Genomic DNA, 21,433 nt, shown 5'->3' on the forward strand with positions numbered 1-21,433 from the left:
TTAGATCTAAATTAGTCTCTCTTTGTTTCCTTTTATTTTCCTTACTTGGTAATCCTTTTGTAGTTGAAAATTTTACTCTTGAATGGTGGTATTTGATGAAATTAAAATGAAATTATTTTTTTTAAAAAAATAAAAATTGAATCTACTAATGGGGTGGGGTGACTGAAAAGAAGAGTTGAGGCAAAGATGGGTGGTGGATAGTTGAAGCCCGAAAGAGGGGTTGGGGTGGATATGGAGTTGGGGATGGCTAAAAAAGGGGATTAGGGAAGATATGGAGCGAGGGATGGCTGAAAAGGGAGATTGAAGTGGCAGGTTGGTTGATAAGGAAGGTTGGGCGGTGATAAGAGTGGGGGTGGGGATGAATGAAGAAAATGAGGTGAAGGGAAGAAGAAACTTTTTTTCAAATAATATTACTTTTTTTTAGAGTTAAATATGTTCTGCACTTGCCTTTAGAGGTGTGTGTTACACTCTCTCGCCAACTCATTCATTTTAATGTCACATAAGTATGATCAATGATCAGAAGGATTTGAAATATTGTGTTTTAATGAGTTGAAGGACTCAATTGACAAATGGTTAAGTAGAAAAGTTCATAATACAAATGCATACAAGTATAGGGATTTATCAAATAATTTCAACTATATTTTTCTCATTTTGTGTTAAATATGTACGTATGTTTAAATTACCATAATAAATTACCATCCATTAAGGGGATTTGTATACTATGGTTCAATTTGAACTTCTAAAAATTGTTATATTTTCTACATATCTATAACTATACAAAAATTGTAACATCATAGTACCTGATAAAAAACTATTTTTCATAGTAGAAAATTTAATAATATAAAGCAAGCATAAAAAAGAATTCATTAATAACTAATTGAAGTCCCCAGTATATATTATGGAAACGACAATTTGGTTCGCTGTTAATATACAAGCGTTACCACTGTAGATTTATCAATGTACTACTCTATCTGCAGCAACAATTACTTTGACAAACATTATGAGAAGGGAATTGTTACCTAAAACAATGTGGATACAAGAAAACTACAAATAAAGAAATTTAGGTGCACAAATTCAGCAAACAGGAAGAAATAGCTAGCTTGATTCCTTGCCCATGTGAAGAAAGCACTCAACTAGAAATCACAAACGTCCATAACCACTTAACTTAATAGTCCATATTTTTCTTCCTGGTCAGTTTGCATAGATCAAGTACCATAAATAAAACCAGCCTCAGTGTCTGTATCCCTTGGCATCCTGGTCAATCGCTGTCCCAAGTTTCATCCACGTCTTTTGAGCTTTTCACCTTTCTCTTGCTCTCGCGGGTATCCTCATTTATCTTCATTTGCCCTTGACCACTGGTCCTAAAGCTATTACCAACCCTTCTTGATGCCCTCGAACCAGGTGCATCATCTACATCTGATTCCCATATTGCTATCTTATCATAATCCTCCCCCTCATCACTACTACTTCTATACTCATTTGGTTGTGTTTTGTTGTGTCTGTCCTCATCATCTGAAGACCACATGGCTTCGTCAAGGTCACTTAACCTATCTGAAGCCATCGTTCCCTTCAAATAAGGGTCAAAATTTCTTCTTGAACCTCCATCATTCATAGGTCTATTGCTCTTACCTTTCTGCCATTTCTCTGTTTTATACTTAGGATGCCTGACAGGAGCATTGTACTTGTGGGTATGTCGACCATCATCATCATCTAATTCACTGTCATCTTCAGATACATCATCTTGTTCATCGTCATCACCCATCTTCCTTCCAGATGTCCTACTCCTACCACTTGACCTTCCTCCTGTCTCATCGTCTGATTCATCACTTCCCATCATTCCAGATCTTCTAAATCGACCACCTATATCTTCTTTGTTCCAATATCTAATCCTTCCCGATTCTTCTTTTTCTGCTTCTTCCTCAGCTGCCCATTCGTCATCAGCTGCCTTTTCTATCTGAGCAATGAAATCGTCAAGCTCCTCCTGGTCACTGTCTTCAGCTGTTGAATGTTTTTCGTCTACACTACTGCTGTGACTCAACTTGGTACCATAATCCTCCTGAAAAACATATGGGCTTCCTTCTTTCTTATCAATGGCATTGAAGAATGTGGATGCTACTCGCTGGATGCTGGCTCTGGCTGCCGGATCATCAGGATTTATTCCCTTCCTCCGGAGCTCTTGTTCTATTTTCTTTATGTTTAATTTCTGTGATTCTAGGGCTTGTTCGAATCGGGCTTTAAATAATGCCTACAAACCAAAGATAACATTGTCAAACAGAAGGTGTGTGGCTGTGTGCTCATCAACCAAACATGTTCAAATTTTCAGTTCTAGACAAGTTGCAGAAAATCCAGCTCATTACATACAATAGGTATTGGAAGAGTTCACAATTTCACATGGATCAATTTCAATACTACTTCCCGAAAGCAGATGGATCAACAACTTTTCAATAGATGAGACATGCCGTCTACCCATTGTACTACTTTCACATGCAAGAGAATTGAACTTCGGTTAAACTGAATAAAACAAATGGACCTGGAATACATGTTAAATATTGATGCTTAAGAAACATAACCCCCAGAAGTTTTACATCGTATTGATGCTTAAGAAACATAACCACCTGAAGTTTTACATCGTATGTGCATGAAACACAGATAGAACCTAGGTCAAATACAAAATTAAGGAGTTAAAAGAAACATATTCAATTCATCAATACAACTTACTAGAAGGCCCTTACAGAAGTAATGGATTGACAGACAATGGGCAAGGAAAATAAAAGGATATTTGTAGCTCACCTTCCTTTTTGTAAGTGTGTTGACAGGTATCAAATTCTTTGGCTGCCGGTAGTTTCTGCCACGAAACATAATAATCGTTTTCACATTATGTATGTTAATCACTATTCCACCACTTAGTCGAGCCAGCATAGAAGCCATCTCCTTAATTTTTTCCTTGGGAAAGTTATCACAGCAAACCTGCACAGTCTCATGAAACTTCCAGTGGAGATGCATATTTTGGACAACTCCTCCAAAGACTCCACGAACACCAACAGGGACATAATTTTTATTCCTGAAACCAATCTTCTTATACGCTTGCAGTTGCTCAGGAGTCAAAAGCTCAGGATCATGCCGCGGAGATGGTAAATCTGGGAGCTCATATTTTTTCAACTTTTGAAGTAGCAAAGCCACTTTTTTCTTTGCCTACACTAGTAAAGGAAGTGAGAAGTTTGAGTTGGATTAATAAGGTTTCGTTGAGTAGATATACACAAGAATGCAACAAACTGAAGTTTGACAAATGAAACAATATGTGAAAACACAAAACACTATAATACGACTACACAAGTAAGATGGCACACTTAGCTGCATTTCTTAGAACAGTACCATGTAGACATAAGAAACAGAATAACAGTCTGACTTTTCGACATCCTGATTGATGGAATGGTAACAAGTCGAAACACTGTATGGTAGAAAGGCATGCAGAGAAAAAGTTCTTAAAATACCAACAAACACATAAAGATCATTTCAAGTGGACGTTGGAAGACTGTTCAACTTGATATCTTTAAGAGTTTAATCAATTGACTCTTATTGTGCTAGTCTAATTATAAAATAAAATAATGATCGACCCCAAGAAAGAAGCTGTGATCTGTATGCAAAGAAGAAAGTTTTACTCAGCTTCAGTAACCACAAACACACAAGCAGCAAAGCACAATTTGCTAAGTAACAAAATGGCACATTTATGGCCAAACTTCAGCACACATGATGAACTTCACCAAGAAAATTAATTCTTTCCTAAGTATTTTCTATGCACGAAAGGGTGAAGAAAAAAGAATGCAAAAGCATATCTTTCTAACGAGCAAAAATCAAAATCTGAGATGATTGCGCATCTGGGTGTAAATAATTTAAGAACAATTGAACCTACTCTTCTGAGATTATAAATTAATCGTTCTTCATCAGTCATGAGTTTCAACTTTAACTTCTTTGACCTTCGAATCTCTCTAAGGGTTTTGCTGGACTCATTTTGCATTCTGGCTGCCACTCTGCTCCTCATGCTTTTCCCTGACATCCACCGTACTCCAACATTGCAAATAGGAACTTTTACATATTTGACCGGAGAACTCATCATATTCCCACTGCTAGACATTATATTCACCGAATCGTATCTCCTCATAGACTCATGCCTGCGTTGTTCAATGTACACACTGAGTCAAATAAGTGAAAATATAGTGCTTAATTTGTGGATTGAAGTAGTCAGTTATCCTTTACAATGATTTACCCTAAACAAAACTAGAACGAGAACACAAAGATAGAGAGAGAGAGAGATGGAATATACTGCAAGGAAGATTGAGAAAATAGAGATGTTAGGGTTCTGATAGAGCGCCGTTGAGTATATCTGCAAACGAACATGACGACGGCAATGGAGAACTCAGTCACTGAGTGGTGGATATCCGCCTTCTCAGAGTTTATCAAAATTTTCCGGAGAAGAAGTAATCTTTGGATTTTGGGATACTGAGTGCGGGGATTTGGTCGGCGTGGTGGTGTTCACCGGCTAGTGGTGGCTGGCGAGGGAGAAAACCATGGGAGGCAGGAAAAATGGGCTAGTTCAGATTGGGTTAATTGTGGTATTGGTTTGGGAATTTGAAATTGGGCCACATTTGTCTCTACAAGAGAACCCAAGTAAAATTGGGTCGAGATTGAATAAGGTGAGTTGTTTGACAGGAAAATGATTATAGTTTTGACTTAATTAGAAATTGATAGTTATCATTTTCTTAATTATAAATTATATCTACATATTAAGACGAAGAGAGAGACCAACGAGTAACTGATTTGTAATAAATGTATTCGTTTTAGTATGAATACAAATGATGTAGAATACAAATACAGTTGATACAAGTCCAATTATAATAGTTTGTATGCAATTGATACAATTAATTTGTATTATATATACATCAATTGTATTGATGAACAAAATTTGTGTGGAAGACTACAAATGCAAGAATACAAATTTCATGATATTTTTATACCAAATATGTATACATTTGATACATAATACAAAAATACATTTGATATGTAATACAAATACATTTGATACATAAAATAATATACAATAATCATATTTATGTGAGATGTTTTTTGAGGCTTGAGAGAGGGGTGAGAGGCAGAGAGAGAGAGAGAGAGAAAGCAACGGCGAGAGGGAGAGAGGAAAATTGCTACAAAACTCTACATATGGCTACTAATTGTATCTTTCTAGTGATTTATATATCGTTTATATTTATTTTATTGTGTAACTTTTTTTGTTGGATTAATAAAATATTGTATTTGCATTAACTGATAAGTAATCGACTAAATAGTAACACTACGTAGGATATCATTCTTTAAATTAATTACAAGCAACATGATAAAATTACTTAAGACTATGAATAAATAAAATGCTTACTAATTTAATTAACACGTGTATTGTATATATTATGATTATATATTGTACATAAAATTTTTATGATAATCAATAACAAATAGTCAGGAATATGCTTTATAAAGTGTCAAGATAATAATAACAATAATAATAATAATAATAATAATAATAAAAGGCATGATTATTTAAAGGGCAATGTTCACATATAGCAGTCAAAAAAATCATATTTCTATATTATAATAAAGTTTGTATAATTGCGCTCCATAGCAAATATATAAATGTATAATTAACTATACATATACAATTGTATGATTCGCTGGCCTATTTCGCTGCAATTGTATAATTTGTTGGCCTATTTTGATGCAATATCTGTATAAATTTGCATTTGTATACAATTGAATCGAAGTAAAATGTTTGTATATTGTATAATTATAAGTGTATAGGAAGAAGATATATGTTTTTGCATGTGTATATACAATTTTCTCTCGCTTTATACAAAATAGAAACACAATTTATACACTTCTGTTGTATAAAGCGAAAGAAAATTGTATTTCGCTGCAATTGAATAATTCCCTGGCCTATTTCGCTGCAAAATCTGTGTAAAATTTGTGTTTGTATACAATTGAATCGAAATAAAATATTTTTACATTGTATAATTAAGTGTATAGCACGAATATATATGTTTTTGCATATATATATACATAATTTTCTCTCGCTTTATATAAATCGTTATAGTTAGACTGTATATATCTCTGCTTTATGTCATTATCCTTTTAAGCTTGTGTTAGTAAATGTTAGATTTGGTGTATATTTGACATAGGTTAATAGCAATGACGAGTGGTCATTTGGGTTCTGTGAACAAGGTACTAGAGTTTTTAGCTGTCTAGCTGGGAAAAATCCAATGTATTCGTACCGTGAAAATATTGTACTTGAAAACACAAATCACTCTATTTTCAAAGTGAACCAAATATTGAGAGAGCTTAGTAGAGAGTGGCCTGGACACTCATATGAAGCAAGAGAGGCAAGCGACACTGGCAAACAATTTGCTAAGGAACACAAATAGATCAAACGGTAGCTATTGTATATATTTTACATTATTTGTTTGCTATTCTATACAATTATCCCAATTTTAAATAACAAATAAGTAAAAAACTAAAGAAGAAGCCTAGCTAAATCAATAGTTTCACAATTTGGAAATTAAATTAATTTAAATAGAAGAAATGGATTAATCATATAAAAATAAAAGAGGAAAGGAAAATAAGAAATTCCCCACAAAACTTCCCGCCAACAATATGAGCCCAAAGACGAAATTACCCCCGTCTTATATCCAAGGAATAACGAACTTTTTCCTTTGTATAGCAGAATTGGTCTTCCCAAGTAGAGTGAAAAAGGGAATTTAATCTGAGATATAATAAGATTAGGAAAACAAATAGAAAGTATTATAATCTGATGGAGAAGCCATTAAAGTAATTAACTACTCATCAATAAGTTTAAGTATGTCCTGGAAAAAGCTCAAGTTGTTGGGCAGAGGTTCTTACGGTACGGTATCTCTTGCCACGCCGTTAACCGATTACTATACATTGTTTGCTGCAGTCAAATCCGCCCAAGATGATCGGTCGTCTTCACTCCGAGCGGAAGCACAAATATTGCATGCCCTCAGAGGGTCGGACTACGTGATTCACTGCTTCGGAGAAGATGTAAGCATCGAAAACGGTAAAAAAACTTATAACCTCTTCCTCGAGTATGCTGCTGCTGGAACTTTGAATGACTTGATTCATAAGTCGAATACGGTGCTCGGAGAAGCAGACGCTGCGTACTATGCTTTTCAAATCTTAGTTGGGATTTGTCATGTTCATCGTAAAGGATTCATCCATTGCGATCTAAAACCAGCTAATATACTTGTCTTTCCTGGCGGACAACACCGCCTTGCAAGCGTGAAATTGGCTGATTTTGGGGCATCGTTGAGATCTGAAACAAAAAGTTGTTGGGACACATCAGTGAAGAAGCGTAGTCGCTGCAGAGGGACTCTACTATACGCACCACCTGAATCTGTAGTGTGTGGGATTCAGGATAAAGGTGTTGATATTTGGGCATTTGGATGCATACTTGTAGAGATGCTCACGGGAAAGCGGGTATGGTCAGAATGTAAAAACAAGAAAGAATTAAAATTGAAGATTGAACACGAAAAACCAGAGATACCAACTAATATATCTAATGATGCGAAGCATTTTCTGAGTAAGTGTTTGGACAGAGATCATAATTGGCGATGGAATGCGGAGATGCTACTTCATCATCCATTCATCACCAACTATGTTAACAAGAAGATGATTAGTGAGTTGATCGAGCGGCCTTTTGGTGATATTGCACGACTCAGACCATTGGTTTCTATGGAGAACTTATTCACAACAACTACTTTCTATTATCATCATCATAACTCCTCCTCCGACTTGAGAGGATCGAGCAGTATTATTACAAGATCCCCCGAGACTAATAATGATAACGCAAGAGGTACAACGATAGACCAGATGAATTTCAGAAACTTACATATATATAAAATAGGGAAAATGCACAAGTATCCCCTCAACCTATGCCCGAAATTTTAGAGACACACTTATATTGTACTAAGGTCTTATTACCTTAAACTTATTTTATAAGTAATTTTCTACCCTTTTAAGCCTACATGACACTAATTTGAAGAGAGAGAAAAACCCAACCAGTATTGGGCCAACATAATAGTGTCACGTAGGCCAAAAAGTGATAGAAAATTATTAATAAAATAAGTTCAAGGGGTAATGAGACCTTAATATAATATAAGTGTATCTCTGAGATTTTAAACATAGATTGAGGGAGTACTTGTGCATTATCCCTATAATATATAATGAAAAGCTTACCTCTCACCCCTTTTTTTCATCTTGGGTGTGTGACTCTTCAACAAAGCTCAACCACCAAAGTGAAGACTAACAAGGTGATTAGGACGCTAACTTATCGAGACTACATGCATGTTCTGATGACTTATATATACTTCTCCGTTTACTTTTACTTCTTACATATTTTAATTTGATTTCTATTTTTATTTGTCATGTTGGCAAATCAATAAAGAATATTTTTTTTTCAATTATTTATACCCTCCATTTATTTATATTGAATTATGATATTTAAAAAATATAGTGAGTAAATATATTTGGGATCATATCAATTAATAGGTGAAATAGTAAATTCACTATATTCATTCTTCTTTTCTTAATAGGTGTTTCAAATCAAAATTTGACAAGTAAATCCGTGTGAAGGGAGTGTAACTAAATATTATTGGCACATTTTGTTTCACTTAAGTCAATTTAACTAATCTTCAATGCTAAATTGGATTATATAATTTAATATTTTAAACTCATATTTTAGAAAGTAAAAATCTATATGAAAATATTATAAGTGTCAATTCTTCTAAGTTCTCATGATACTATGATGAAAATATACATTTCAAAATATTAGTTAAAATTCATGATGTATTAAAAATCAAAACATAATAAGTAAAAATGAATAAATGAAATAAGATCAGTAACCATGTGATATTAGTTAACGAAGCCCATCTTTTAAAAACTTCTAATGTATGGTGTTTAAAACGTGTACAGATAGAAGTATTTGCTTCATTACGACTAGAGATGTCAAAATAGATTTGACCCACTAAGTCGGCCCAATTCAATTCCTTGAATTAAGTGAGGTTGTGCCTAATTTTATTGGCCCATTCCCAGCCTCATTTGGTTCGCTAGCCTCGTAGGCTCAACCACAAGCCTCAAAAGTTAGACCGAGGGCTATGAATATTTAAAATACTTTTTATATGTATGTTTAATAGTGTTCTATTTGTAAAGTTTTTGTCAATAAAAAAATTTAAAAATAAAAAATCAAGTCTGAAAACTAACTAGTTTTTTGTGAGAGGAATGGTGCCATGATCAACATTTTTTTTGCTAAATTTTATGTTGACTATTATGTATTTTTGTAATTATTCACCGAATTGTGTCATTCATAAATGAAAATTTGTATATGTTGATGTCGTGTTCATAGACGTCAATGTTCGATAGTCTTTCTAAGAAAGTAATATTGTTCATTATTTGGTTGAAGGGTCAACTCATCCCTACCTGTGCCACTTAGGACTAAATTGTGCTGCTATTTTATAGGCCCTTTAATTAAAAGTATCAGTCTAACCCAACCCATTTAAATCTCTAGCCCGTTAGGATTGAATTGAGTTGGATTGGATCGGATCAACCCATTTTAACTAGGACTAATATCTTATTTGAACTTCAATACACTTTGCACCTACCTAATTAATTAACCCGTGCGAAACCAATGGAACAAAAGCCAACCAGGTCTTGCGAACAACCAACTTGAGTTCATTATTATAACTTTTAAGATTTCGACTTGAAAATTACATTCCAACTACGGACATCACCAACTATATAAGCAAACTTGTAGTAACTATACTAGAAAACAGAAAAAAAATAAAAAAATGAATTGAGTGACCATTTAAGGTCAGTTGAAATTATTACATGGCCTGATAATTACACAACATAATAACTGTAATGATGTATTTATTTGTAAGAGGATAATTACGGTGTAATGTTCAATCCTATTTGATTGGACAAATGAAATTACACAATTAAATTCAAAAAATAGATTTTAAATAAATAATTTAATATTTAAATTAATTAGTGAATACAAAATTTTCTTTCTTGTGTTTATACTCAGAAACATGTTTTGGCAGAAGAATCAACTGGCATGGTCCTTCTTTTCATTTCACTCAATATTTTTTCCAGCCTCATCCTAACGTGTTCTATTTCAATATTCTAAACCTCTGTCTTCTACGCCTAAAGAAGTAAATCTATATACTGCTACACTAAGAAAACTTGTCACCTTATTCTTGTCTACATATAGAGAACATGCACACATGCATGTGCTTTTATTAGAAAAAAAATAGATGACTTCTATAATGTATTCAAAGCGTGGTAATGCAGATATTATTGGCGTATTAAAATGCACATGCTTACTGTAAAGTACTAGTTTTTATTTTATGTGTATTGCATGTTTATTCTTTATTATTATTATATTATTTAAAATTATACTATCAAATAAAAATTGTATAAATCAACATGGGACCATTCGTTAGCTACTTTGATTACAAATACATTCTAGATGATGCATTGATCAATTACAAATAATTATTTAGTTGGTAATTCTTTTATTTTGTTCTTATAATTGAAAATTATTGAAACTATAATTTTTTCTTTACTATGTTGTTATTTTAAAAAATAAAGTTAAAATACACAAAATTGTATTCATTCATCCTAAACTTATGGTTTATAATTTTGGAGGCAAGGAATCCGTATCTAATAATAACACCTTAGTCATTTGCTGCAACTCAATATGTTTGTTCTTATTATCAAAAATATTATTGACAGATAATAAGTTAAAATAGTTTAATTCAAAATTCTAAAATATCGAACAAAGTTCTAGGATCAGTTAACTAAATATATAATATGACGAAGGGCCTAAAAGTTGACAGTTACTAAGAGGGGATCTGAGATGCAATATGAGGAACAAGTCATCAATAAGTTTTAACTAGGCTTAACTTAAAGTTGCGCTCATATTTCACTAGAAACCTCAATTCGATCATATACCTATTGAACACCAACACTAAAGCTCATTCTGCTGCAGTCATTCTTCTTCTTCGCACCACCTTGATTTTTACTGAAAATTGTCGTCACTATAGTCTATACCCATTCTACTCTTTACCGTTCTTTCTCCATCATCTTCTTCGCCCTTTTCTTTTCTTTAGGCCATCGTCTATGTTCCCTATTTTACCAGTCATTGGCCCCATCACCCACCATTAACACCACCTCATTTTTCTCCAAACCTATGGCGTTAGTATCTTTCTTGTTCTATAGAATTTCAAATAATCAATCACAATTTTCAGATTTCCAAATACATATCTTTCTTTCTGTCAAATCAATTCAAGCTTAAATCAAATCTATGCGTAAGAACAAAAAAATCTTTAAAAAAAGTAGAAAAAACCAAGAGATTTAATTTTTTTTTAAAAAGTGGGAAGAAGATGAAGTGGGGCACATGCAGTAGGTAAGAGGCAGCAACATAGTTTATTGGCTCCAAAATATCATTCTCATTCAATTATTGGCTCCAAAATATTCTTTTTCATCTTTTTTTGGGTTCAAAATTTACCACTTATTTAACGATTTTAAATTTAAACTATTTAAATATTTTTTTAATACATGACGCTCAACTATTTCACTACTAAAAAAAACCAAAAAGAGACCTAAAAATGGAGATCTCAAAAATAGGTCAATAATAAGAGACCTCATGAGGTCGCTATTTAAATTAATATCTTTTAATTTTTTTTAATGTAGAAGACACCTCGTGAGGTCAATATAATGAATATTTTTTTTTTCATCTGACTTATTTAAAAATTTTAAATTTTTAATTTAATTCTCATAAAATTGGAGACCTCATGAGGTTTCTAATTTTTCAACTATTCAATTAAATTAAATTATTATTTTTAATTTAACAAGTTGAGACCTCATGAGGTCTCTACTTGTTAAATTAAAAATAATAATTAAAAATATTTAAAAATTTAGAAACCTCAAACAACATAAAAAACCTAGCCAAAATTAAAATAACTCTTTCTTCCCTCTCTCTTAATTTTTGGTCACGACTGCGCGCCTCTCTCTCTTTCTTACTGCTCGCGACCGCCTCTCTCTCTTTCTCACTGCCCTCGCGACCCTCTCGCTCATCGCGACCCTCTCCGCCGCCAGCTCTCACAGCAGCAGCACTGCCCTCGCGACCCTCTCCGCCGCCAGCTCTCGCAGCAGCAGCACTGCCCTCGCGACCCTCTCGCTCATCGCCAGCTCTCGCAGCAGCAGCAGTCGCCTCAGCAGTGCCTCCATCTCCAGGTAAATTTATTTATTTTTGGTTATTGAAACTAAATGTGTTAGATCATTGAGGTGTTTGAGGTTAATTTGATTGTATTATTATATATTTATATCTCATTGTGATATTGTAACTTTGCACATATACTTATGTTATGAATCTTTAATGAAAAGAACCTATTGGTAAAATGTGTGTGATACTACCTTGATCTAATAAGCTGAAAATTGTATTGAACCTTTGACCACTCATAATCGTTTGCTGCCATAATATGTTAGGGGCATACACATGCTGCCATAATATGTTAGGGGCCCATACATGTTGTCATAGTATACATTTGAGGCATATATATATGTTGGCATGGACTGTCAGGGTGCTGTGTTAATTTCCTACACAGTCGTTTATGACAAGTCTCATGGCTCATTCGCAGGTTGTTTTGGAAGTATGTTTTAACGGTGACAATTATGAACCTATTGACATAGTTAATAAAGGCTTTATTAGATTTACATGTATATGACGACGCTTTGCAACCTTCGGCAGGTTTGACTTGTATACCTAATAGGATTTAAGATGCAAGGATTACTATGGCATAGGATGCAATTGTTAAGCATAAGTACCAATACTAGTTGATCCTATTGATGACAAAATTGATTTTCTTTTGAAAATCAATTTGTGTCCATCTAGTGTTGACACTTAGCTTTAAATTTAGATATAATTATTTGCTAAGTATAAGTGTCAACACTAGTTGATCCTATTGATGACAAAATTGATTTTCTTTTAAAAATCAATTTGTGTCCATCTAGTGTTGACACTTAGCTTTAAGTTTGTAACTATCGTGTTAGTATTAAGTTAAACTAAACTAATTAAACTTAGAAATTTGTTAAGTTAGTTAATAAGTTAAACTTGTTACTATAGTATTAGAATTTATTTAAAACTAGACTAATTAGACTTAGAAATTTGTTAAGTTGGTTAATAAGTTAAATTTGTAACTATTATGTTAGTGCTTGACAAATTTAATTTATGATTCTTATGTAGATGGATCGTAGTTGGATGTATAATATGACTAATTTTGGTCGAATGGGGCCAAGACCTGAATTTGTAGAAGGTGTCATTGGTTTTGTGGAGTATGCAAAGACATTAGATCCTTTTCAACGTAGTGGTATGATTAAGTGTCCTTGTAATAAATGTCAATGTTTGAATTATGAAAAACCAGATGATGTTGAGCTTCATATCTATCGAAATGGGTTTAAAAAAGAATACACTGTGTGGACTAGTCATGGAGAAATTGATAATAACTTTGATGTATTTCAACATTATGTTCCTGGTGAAAGTAGTAGCAATGTGAATTCTAATGCACAAAATTATAGAATTGATGACATGGTTCAAGATGCTTTTGGTGTGCATTCTGATTTTAATTTTGCTAATCAATGTGACGAAGCTCCTAATGTTGAATGTAAAATTTTCTTTGAACAATTGGAATCTGCTAGTCGACCTTTATATGAGGGGAGTCCACACGCACAGTTGTCTATTGCGGTTAGATTATTAAGTATCCAATCAGATTGGAGTGTTCCTCAAGGGGCAATGGACTCTGTGATTGACCTTATTCATGATTTAGTTGACCCAAATCTAGAGATACCTGATAATTTCTATAAGGCAAAGAGGTTGGTATCAAAGTTAGGAATGTCATCGATGAGAATTCATTGTTGTGAAATGGTTGCATGTTATACTATAAGGATGATATTGATCTAGAATCGTGTAAGTTTTGTGAAAAATGTCGTTATAAACAGACAGCTAGTGGGAAGAAAGTTCCTATTAAGGCAATGCATTACTTACCTCTTATACCAAGATTAAAGAGGTTGTATGCGTCTAATAGATCTGCTCCTCATATGAGATGACACCATGAACATAGAAGACCACCTGGAGTTATGTGTCATCCATCCGATGGAGAGGCTTGGAAGCATTTTGATAGAACATATCCACTATTTGCAGCTAAACCACGTAACATTAGATTGGGTTTATGTTCAGATGGATTCACGCCACATTCTGTTTCTGCTGCACCATATTCTTGTTGGCCTGTATTTGTAACACCATATAATCTTCCACCCGAGATGTGTATGACCAGTCCATATATATTTCTCAATTGTGTCATTCCTGGCCCTCGGAACCCAAAAGTATTGATTGATGTATACTTGCAACCTTTGATTGATGATTTGAAACAATTGTGGGTTCAAGGGGTTGAAACATTTGATGTGTCTCTTAAGCAGAATTTTAATTTGCGAGCTGCCTTAATGTGGACTATTAATGATTTTCCAGCATATGGAATGTTGTCAGGGTGGATGACAGCGGGAAAGTTAGCATGTCCTTATTGTATGGAAAATACTAAATCATTCACTTTGAAACATGGTCGTAAAAATTCTTGGTTTGACTGTCATCGACAGTTCTTGCCAATGGATCATGAGTTTAGGAGTATGAAAAATGCATTCAGAAAGAATTCTGTTGAACAAGGTTATCCTCCTCCAATCTTAACTGGAGAATAAGTTTGGGAGAGGGTTCAAAACTTTCCAAAGGTCGCAAAAGAACAACCCTATAAATTTGATGGATATGGTGTTGCACATAACTGGACAAAACAAAGCATATTCTGGGAGTTACCGTATTGGAAGGGCAATCTTCTTCGACATAATCTTGATGTCATGCATATTGAAAAAAATTACTTTGATAATTTATTTAACACAGTAATGGATGTCCCTGGCAAGACAAAAGATTGTGTTAAAGCTAGAATGGACTTACCTGAATATTGCAGGCGAAAAGAGTTATGGTTGCAAGAGAAACAGAACTACAAGTTCTTCAAGCCTAAGGCTAGTTATTCATTTACAAGGGATCAAAAGCGTAAAATTTGTGAATGGGTCGAGCAACTTAAGATGCCTGCTGGACATGTTTCAAATTTAGGAAAATGTGTTGATATGGAGCATGGAAAATTACATTGTATGAAAAGTCATGATTGTCATGTCTTCATGGAAACATTACTCCCCGTTGCATTTAGTGGCTTGCCTGATAGAATTTGGAAACCTATGACTGAAATCAATTTGTTCTTTAAGGACTTGTGTTCTAACACGTTAAGGGAAGACAACCTAGTTCATATGTTAATTAGAGACCTCATGAGGTCTCTTTTCTGCATTATATTTTCCGTAAATATCATAATGGAGACCTCGTGAGGTCTCCAAATATAAATGCAGAAAAGAGACCTCATGAGATCTCTACTTTAAAATAATATAAAATTAAATTAAATAATATCTTGGCGACCTAATGAGGTCTCTTAATTAAAATATAAAATTAAATAATATTATAAAATTGTGACCTCATGAGGTCTCTATATAAAAAATATAAAATTAAATTAAATAATACAATAGTGACCTCGTGAGGTCTCCTTTTTGTAAAAAATCAGATTATTTGTTGGTGACCTCGTGAGGTCTCCGTTTGGCGACCTCATGAGGTGTCTGTAAAAAAATGACCTGCATTTTACTGACCTAGCGTTGAGGTCTCTTTTTAGGTCTCTTTTTTCCGAAAAGAGACCTCGTGAGGTCTCTTTTCTAGGTCTCTTTTTGACCCTTTCTAGTAGTGTTTGTTAGTATTTAACTTAGAGCAGCTTTCACACATAGCAAACATAAAAATTATATTTATATCTTATAACTATAGTTTGTATAATTGCGTTAAATAGCAAATTTTATATTTGCTATGAAGTTATTAGTCTGTATATTTTAGGATTCATTCGAAGCTATATACAATTTTATTTTCTAAATAAATTTAATAAAAGGCTGTAAATTGTGTTATAAAAAAGGAAGACAATCGCTAAAGCTCATGCAAAAAAGATTTTTTTCCTTCTACGACTTCTTCATCAGTAGTGACTCCATCGTAATTGGGTACACGTTTGCCTAGAAATTTAACACACTGAAAAATAATGCATATACCGTTTTACTCAAATATACATATATACATAACTATGGCATACTCTGTATAAATATGACACAAATACAATGAGCAAATTGTATAAAATAAGATTTAATTCATTTTATCCTATACAAGTTTTATAAATAAGATTATACATTATACAACACATTTTAATTGTATAATAGTTTATATTGTATATATAATGAGATTATTGTACTTCTATTAATGGAGAAAGTTTGCATATTAAACCTAATCGCTAAAAAAATACAGTTTTGTATAAATAAACATATATATATATATATATATATATATATATATAAGCACATGTAGTCATTCTGTATAACACTAATTTTATCTAAATATAACATAAACATGTTTTATATAAATATTATTTATTATACAAAATATTTCAATTGTATAATTGTTAACATTGTATATATGGTAAAATTTTTATAATAACTACTGCTATTTATACAATAAGTTTGTATATTAAACCTAATGGATGTACATATCTGTATAAACAAACAAATACATGACAAAAATTTACAGAGAAAATACAAGACTAATATACAATCATACTATATACAAATTAATGATTATACAAATGCCAGAACTTCTTCATGTTCATTTTTTGCTCCAATGAGCCAAAAACAATTTTAATATACAAATTGCTTTATACAATAAGTTTGTATATTAACCTAATGGTTAATATACAAATGTTTTTCCTTTCCTCTTCTTACTTGAACTAGTATCGTGCAAATCTTTGTCACCTCCAACAATTTTAGATTGTTTTGATGTTGCACTAATTTCATCAAATATGATTGGGTCATTTTTAAATTTGGATCCGATGTCTTTAATTTTCTTTGAATTTGGCTATTGAACTTGCAACCTCTCCAAAATGCTAAGTTAGACCTAAGGAAAATGTTCATCCATTGTATAAGTGAAAAATCTATATGGATTGTTGTCACGACCCGAGCCTACATCTTGCACGCGACCGACACTCAAAGACCATTATTGGTCCCTAAGCGAACCCTCATCCTGGCTGACTACAAGTGAAAGACTTACTTAAGCATACAAAGTTTAAAATCTGAATAAAGATTCGTGAAGTAAAATACAAAGCTTTAAGTCAAATGAAAACTTTGAATAAAAATAAATTATTCAAATCGCCATAAAATAGGCAACTATAGTCTTTAACACAGTTAATGCAATAAATGATTAATACAGACTCCTCGACTATGCTAACTATCTATGAAGCCTTTAACTGATAAAGATGGAAGTCGGGACAAGACCAACAACTTGCTAACTAAGCTGAAAAATAAATGAAATCCTCCGAAAGCAAAGAGGCTCACCATAGCTAACTCGAATCTCGGATGTATCAATGCAACTCCTGTTGATGATCCTGCATTCTGCATACCTGTGTCTGCATCATGAGAAGATGTTGGTCAACTGGCTCAATACATGGAATGTGCGAGCATGTAAGGGGAATTATAAAGCATAACATAAGTTTGATACTTGAATAAAACGAAAACATACTTACCTCTTTTCAACTCAACTCAAATCAAGGACAAGATACTCAACTCAAAGATTAGATATTCAACTTAAAGATTATATACACAACTTTAAAAAAATGATACTTGACTCAATGAAGCGCAGATGAACTCAAGATACTCAAATCAAAATATTTAACTTTTGATACTTAATTGAACTCATTTCGATATAAAACAATTTATAACAAGCGCAATATAAAGAAAAGCTGTTTAAAAACATGATGTTAACTCAAGATAATAATATCATAAAATACATATCATGCTCCCTCTCAAAGTCTACTTGTGCAATGAATGAATGAACTCCCACGCCCCCATTCATACTAAGTAGAACCCTTGAGGAACCATGTAACTAAAATAGAAGTTTCTCTAACCGAAAATCACCGCTATGCGCCTAAGTGGTTATACAACGTCTTTCCCAAGCTGTCAGAACTGTCCTATACTTTGCCGTCGCTTAGAACATCCATAAACATGAGAACATGCAACTTGAATCCATAATTCAATTCAAGGAAAGTTAAGATCAACGTCAAGGAAGTTAAGAAGTCAAGTCTAAAGCTAAGAAGTAAGTTAAAGTAGAAGTTTTCAAGAGCCTTATTTAGACATTTTAACTTTATTTTAAGACTCAATTTTCAAGTTAAGAGTAAAAGTTGAGTTCATTTCTCAAAGGATATAAGGGAACTAAGTATTCCTTATAAAGTTTATAAATGTTTTTACACTTAAGTGAAGAGGAAACTAAGATTTCCCAAAAGAGTTTGAACAAGAAAAGGAACAGTGATTCCGAAAAGAACTTTTAAAGATAAGTGTTGAGCAAATATCTCAACCTAAAGAAAGAAAATAATTTAAAGCATGAGCTAAAGTATGTTTTGGGTGTAGTATTGAGCACCAATGTGGGAATAATAGTTCATATTAACTCAAGTGCCCATGTAAACCATGTAGTCATCATGGGTGTTAACGGGTCATCATGGGTGTTAACAGGTCATACTTTTTAGATGATCACGTAAGTTAAGCTAGTGGATTTACTAAGTTAAGGAGTTCTATGCGACGACAAAGTATAAAACAATTCTAGCAGCGTGGGCAAGACGTTGTATCACCACTTCGGCTCATAGTGGTGCTTGTTGGTTAGAGAATCTCCTGCAGAACTATATTACTTTCATATATAAGTAAAGCTGAGTTGGTTATTGTATTATCTTTGACGAACTAAGTTGTTTACACTGTTTTACAAGTTTTATACATAAATTACATGTTTCTCTACTGCTTTATATTGAGTTAGTATTTCATGAGTTGAGTAGAGCCAAGGTAAGTTCTTCTTAATCCTTTCAATCCTTAAGTTGTTGTTAGCATTCCAACCCGCATACTCGTATATACTAATGCTAGTTGTCTTGCATCGTCTTATGATGCAGACGCAGGCAAGCAGGATCTGCACGCAGCGCCTCGTTGATCTAGTTTGATCATTCAAAATCAGTGGTGAGCCTCCTTGTATTCTGGAGGACACATATTTATTGTTTATGAGTCCTTTAACAGGATGTTGTGGGATCTGTCCCAACATCCATCTTAGTATTAGACAGTCATACACTTTAGTTTGAGTCTCTTATATCTGTATTTTAAATACTTTGTTATGAGATTTAAGTCCCAATTTGGCCAGACTATCATGTTTTAAGTATTTCTATTGAGAATATTTCTTACTTCATAATTGAGTTAAGTTAAGTCCTCCGCTGAGATAAGTAAGCCAGACCAATGGTTTGCCCAAGGCCAGCAATGGTCATGGGGTGTCGGCCACGTTCAAGATGTAGGCTCGGGGCATGACAAATTATGTGATGTTACTTAATAGATAACTTTTTTTTAAAAAAAATTATTAATGTTTTAATATTTAAAACAGATAACAAATATTTATAAAATTATATTTAAAGAGGTGCATGAATTAATTCAGGTTGCTATACTTCTTTACCTTTAATCATAAATTTTGAATTCACTCTGGAAAGAAGAGCGAATTTGATCCTATAGTCGTCTTCTTTGTTCGAAAAATGCACGGTGGAAAGGGATGCTAGTCATCCTATTGAAAGTGTCCTCCTAAATAAATGACTTGATCTAAATTTAATTGGGGCGTCAATTCGGACTCGAATAATTTTAGATGTCATTTTCGGGAATCTTAATTTTGTCGTGTTTTAGTAGTGTTTAGGGCAAGTCAAATATTAGAATTGGTTTATTAATTGGGTGAGGTTTAATTAGTAATGGGTGAGTAATGGGTTGATTTATCAATGATAATAATAAATTAAATTATATCCAATACTTGAGCGCCAAGTATTTAAAAAAATATTTAAATAGTTTAAAATTAAAACCGTTAAATAAGTGATAAACTTTGAACCCAAAGATAGATATGAGAAGGGCATTTAGGAGTCAATAGGTGGATGGAGGGTATTTTAGGCCTTTTCCGTTTTGCTAATTATCAAAAATATGTCTAATAGAAAATTTTTATAAAGTTAAAGTGTTCAGTAGGTAAAAGGTTGACTTTAAGTGTCTATGTGAAATGTATGAACAACATTAAGGGTCTCTAGATGACTTAAGCCGTTTTAACCAAGTATCTCTGACAAATGACTTGTTCCTCGTAGATGGATGGCAAATGACAACAGTACACTATGACAAAAAAAAAATACAGAAGAAATTTCAAAATTGAAGTACCATCATCCTGTAATCAATATCCATCTCCTGGATGCAGCGGCGAAATATCATGTCAGCCATGCCATCACCTTCAACATCAGTAAGATCCTGAAATGGATAGAAGAAGTGACACTTAGCTTCCTTGCACATACATTAACCCATCAATTAGAATTTAGTAGAAGCCAAGTTTGAGAAACATAGAATAGCATTTCGAACCATGCAATTCAGACAATGTGTTGTTGCTTCAATTTTTCACAAGCACTTCATTGACACTCTATCTGAAACAAATTTGGTTTGAAGATAAACACTCTATTGCTTTCGTATTGGATGGTTGAGAGGTGAAAATTGTGTTTAAACAGCAAATTTAAGTAGTTGTAAGACAAAAGATGGTCACAAGTCATAACTGTATATAACAAGAATTGTAATTTCTGAATAACATACTGAAGAAGTGATATCCCCAGGGTTTATAGTAAGTGTAGCCATGTGGCGTCAAAAGAACAAATTGCTGAATAAAACACTGCCTTTATGACCAGCTTCTACTAAGACAGGGAGCTCAATGGACTATGCCGGAAAACAGTTCTAGGTTTGGCAATAGCAACTCGTAGTTTGATTACTTCAAACTGTTAAAGAAATAACCAACTCTTTTGAATCAATGTTGAACTGACTCATGATGGTCCTTCTCGCAGCAACAACATACCTACCGTAAGCCCTACAAGTAGAATTTGGGGAGGGTAGAGTGTACATAGACTAACCCTTACCTCATAGAGATAGAGAGATTTCCGATAAACCCTCAACTTAAATAAAGCATGTCAAATAGTTTGAAAATAAGGGGATACAGATATGGGAGCAATAACAGCAGAGCATTTAGCATTACACAACAAACTGGAGAAAGAACAGTAATAACAATGAAATAATATTGGGCACCGAAAACACCAGCGATAGCCGAAATCGAAGAATAACAAGT

The 21,433-nt window shown here is 33.3% G+C and overlaps 2 protein-coding genes and 1 long non-coding RNA gene across 3 annotated transcripts; 2 read left to right on the top strand and 1 right to left on the bottom strand.

Annotated features, from left to right (window-relative positions):
- Positions 1 to 841: 841 nt before the first annotated feature.
- LOC101262328 (CRM-domain containing factor CFM9, mitochondrial) lies at positions 842 to 4,688 on the bottom strand. The gene is made up of 4 exons (XM_004243824.5): positions 4,322 to 4,688; positions 3,911 to 4,169; positions 2,791 to 3,192; positions 842 to 2,245 (listed from the first exon to the last, which is right to left on the bottom strand). The coding sequence occupies exons 1-4, from the start codon at positions 4,393 to 4,395 to the stop codon at positions 1,259 to 1,261; spliced, it is 1,722 nt and encodes a 573-aa protein (XP_004243872.1). The 5' UTR covers positions 4,396 to 4,688; the 3' UTR covers positions 842 to 1,258.
- Positions 4,689 to 6,627: 1,939 nt separating this feature from the next.
- Positions 6,628 to 8,441, top strand: LOC101262028 (mitogen-activated protein kinase kinase kinase 20-like). The gene has a single exon (XM_026031828.2). The coding sequence runs from the start codon at positions 6,898 to 6,900 to the stop codon at positions 8,002 to 8,004; it is 1,107 nt and encodes a 368-aa protein (XP_025887613.1). The 5' UTR covers positions 6,628 to 6,897; the 3' UTR covers positions 8,005 to 8,441.
- Positions 8,442 to 12,081: 3,640 nt separating this feature from the next.
- Positions 12,082 to 19,518, top strand: LOC138337138 (uncharacterized). The gene is made up of 2 exons (XR_011210564.1): positions 12,082 to 12,351; positions 19,215 to 19,518. It is a non-coding gene; the product is annotated as an uncharacterized lncRNA (long non-coding RNA).
- The last annotated feature ends 1,915 nt before the right edge of the window (positions 19,519 to 21,433 follow it).

The sequence above is a fragment of the Solanum lycopersicum genome, chromosome 7, assembly GCF_036512215.1.
Source record: "Solanum lycopersicum chromosome 7, SLM_r2.1".
NCBI lineage: Eukaryota > Viridiplantae > Streptophyta > Magnoliopsida > Solanales > Solanaceae > Solanum > Solanum lycopersicum.

Excerpts from the sequence above, each read along its gene's own strand:
- LOC101262328 (XM_004243824.5), bottom strand. The coding sequence starts at position 4,395 with ATGTTCGTTTGCAGATATACTCAACGGCGCTCTATCAGAACCCTAACA. Across the intron at positions 4,170-4,321 it reads TTTTCTCAATCTTCCTTGCA|GCATGAGTCTATGAGGAGAT; the intron begins GTATATTCCATC and ends TGAACAACGCAG. Across the intron at positions 2,246-2,790 it reads ACACACTTACAAAAAGGAAG|GCATTATTTAAAGCCCGATT; the intron begins GTGAGCTACAAA and ends TTTGGTTTGTAG.
- LOC101262028 (XM_026031828.2), top strand. The coding sequence starts at position 6,898 with ATGTCCTGGAAAAAGCTCAAGTTGTTGGGCAGAGGTTCTTACGGTACG.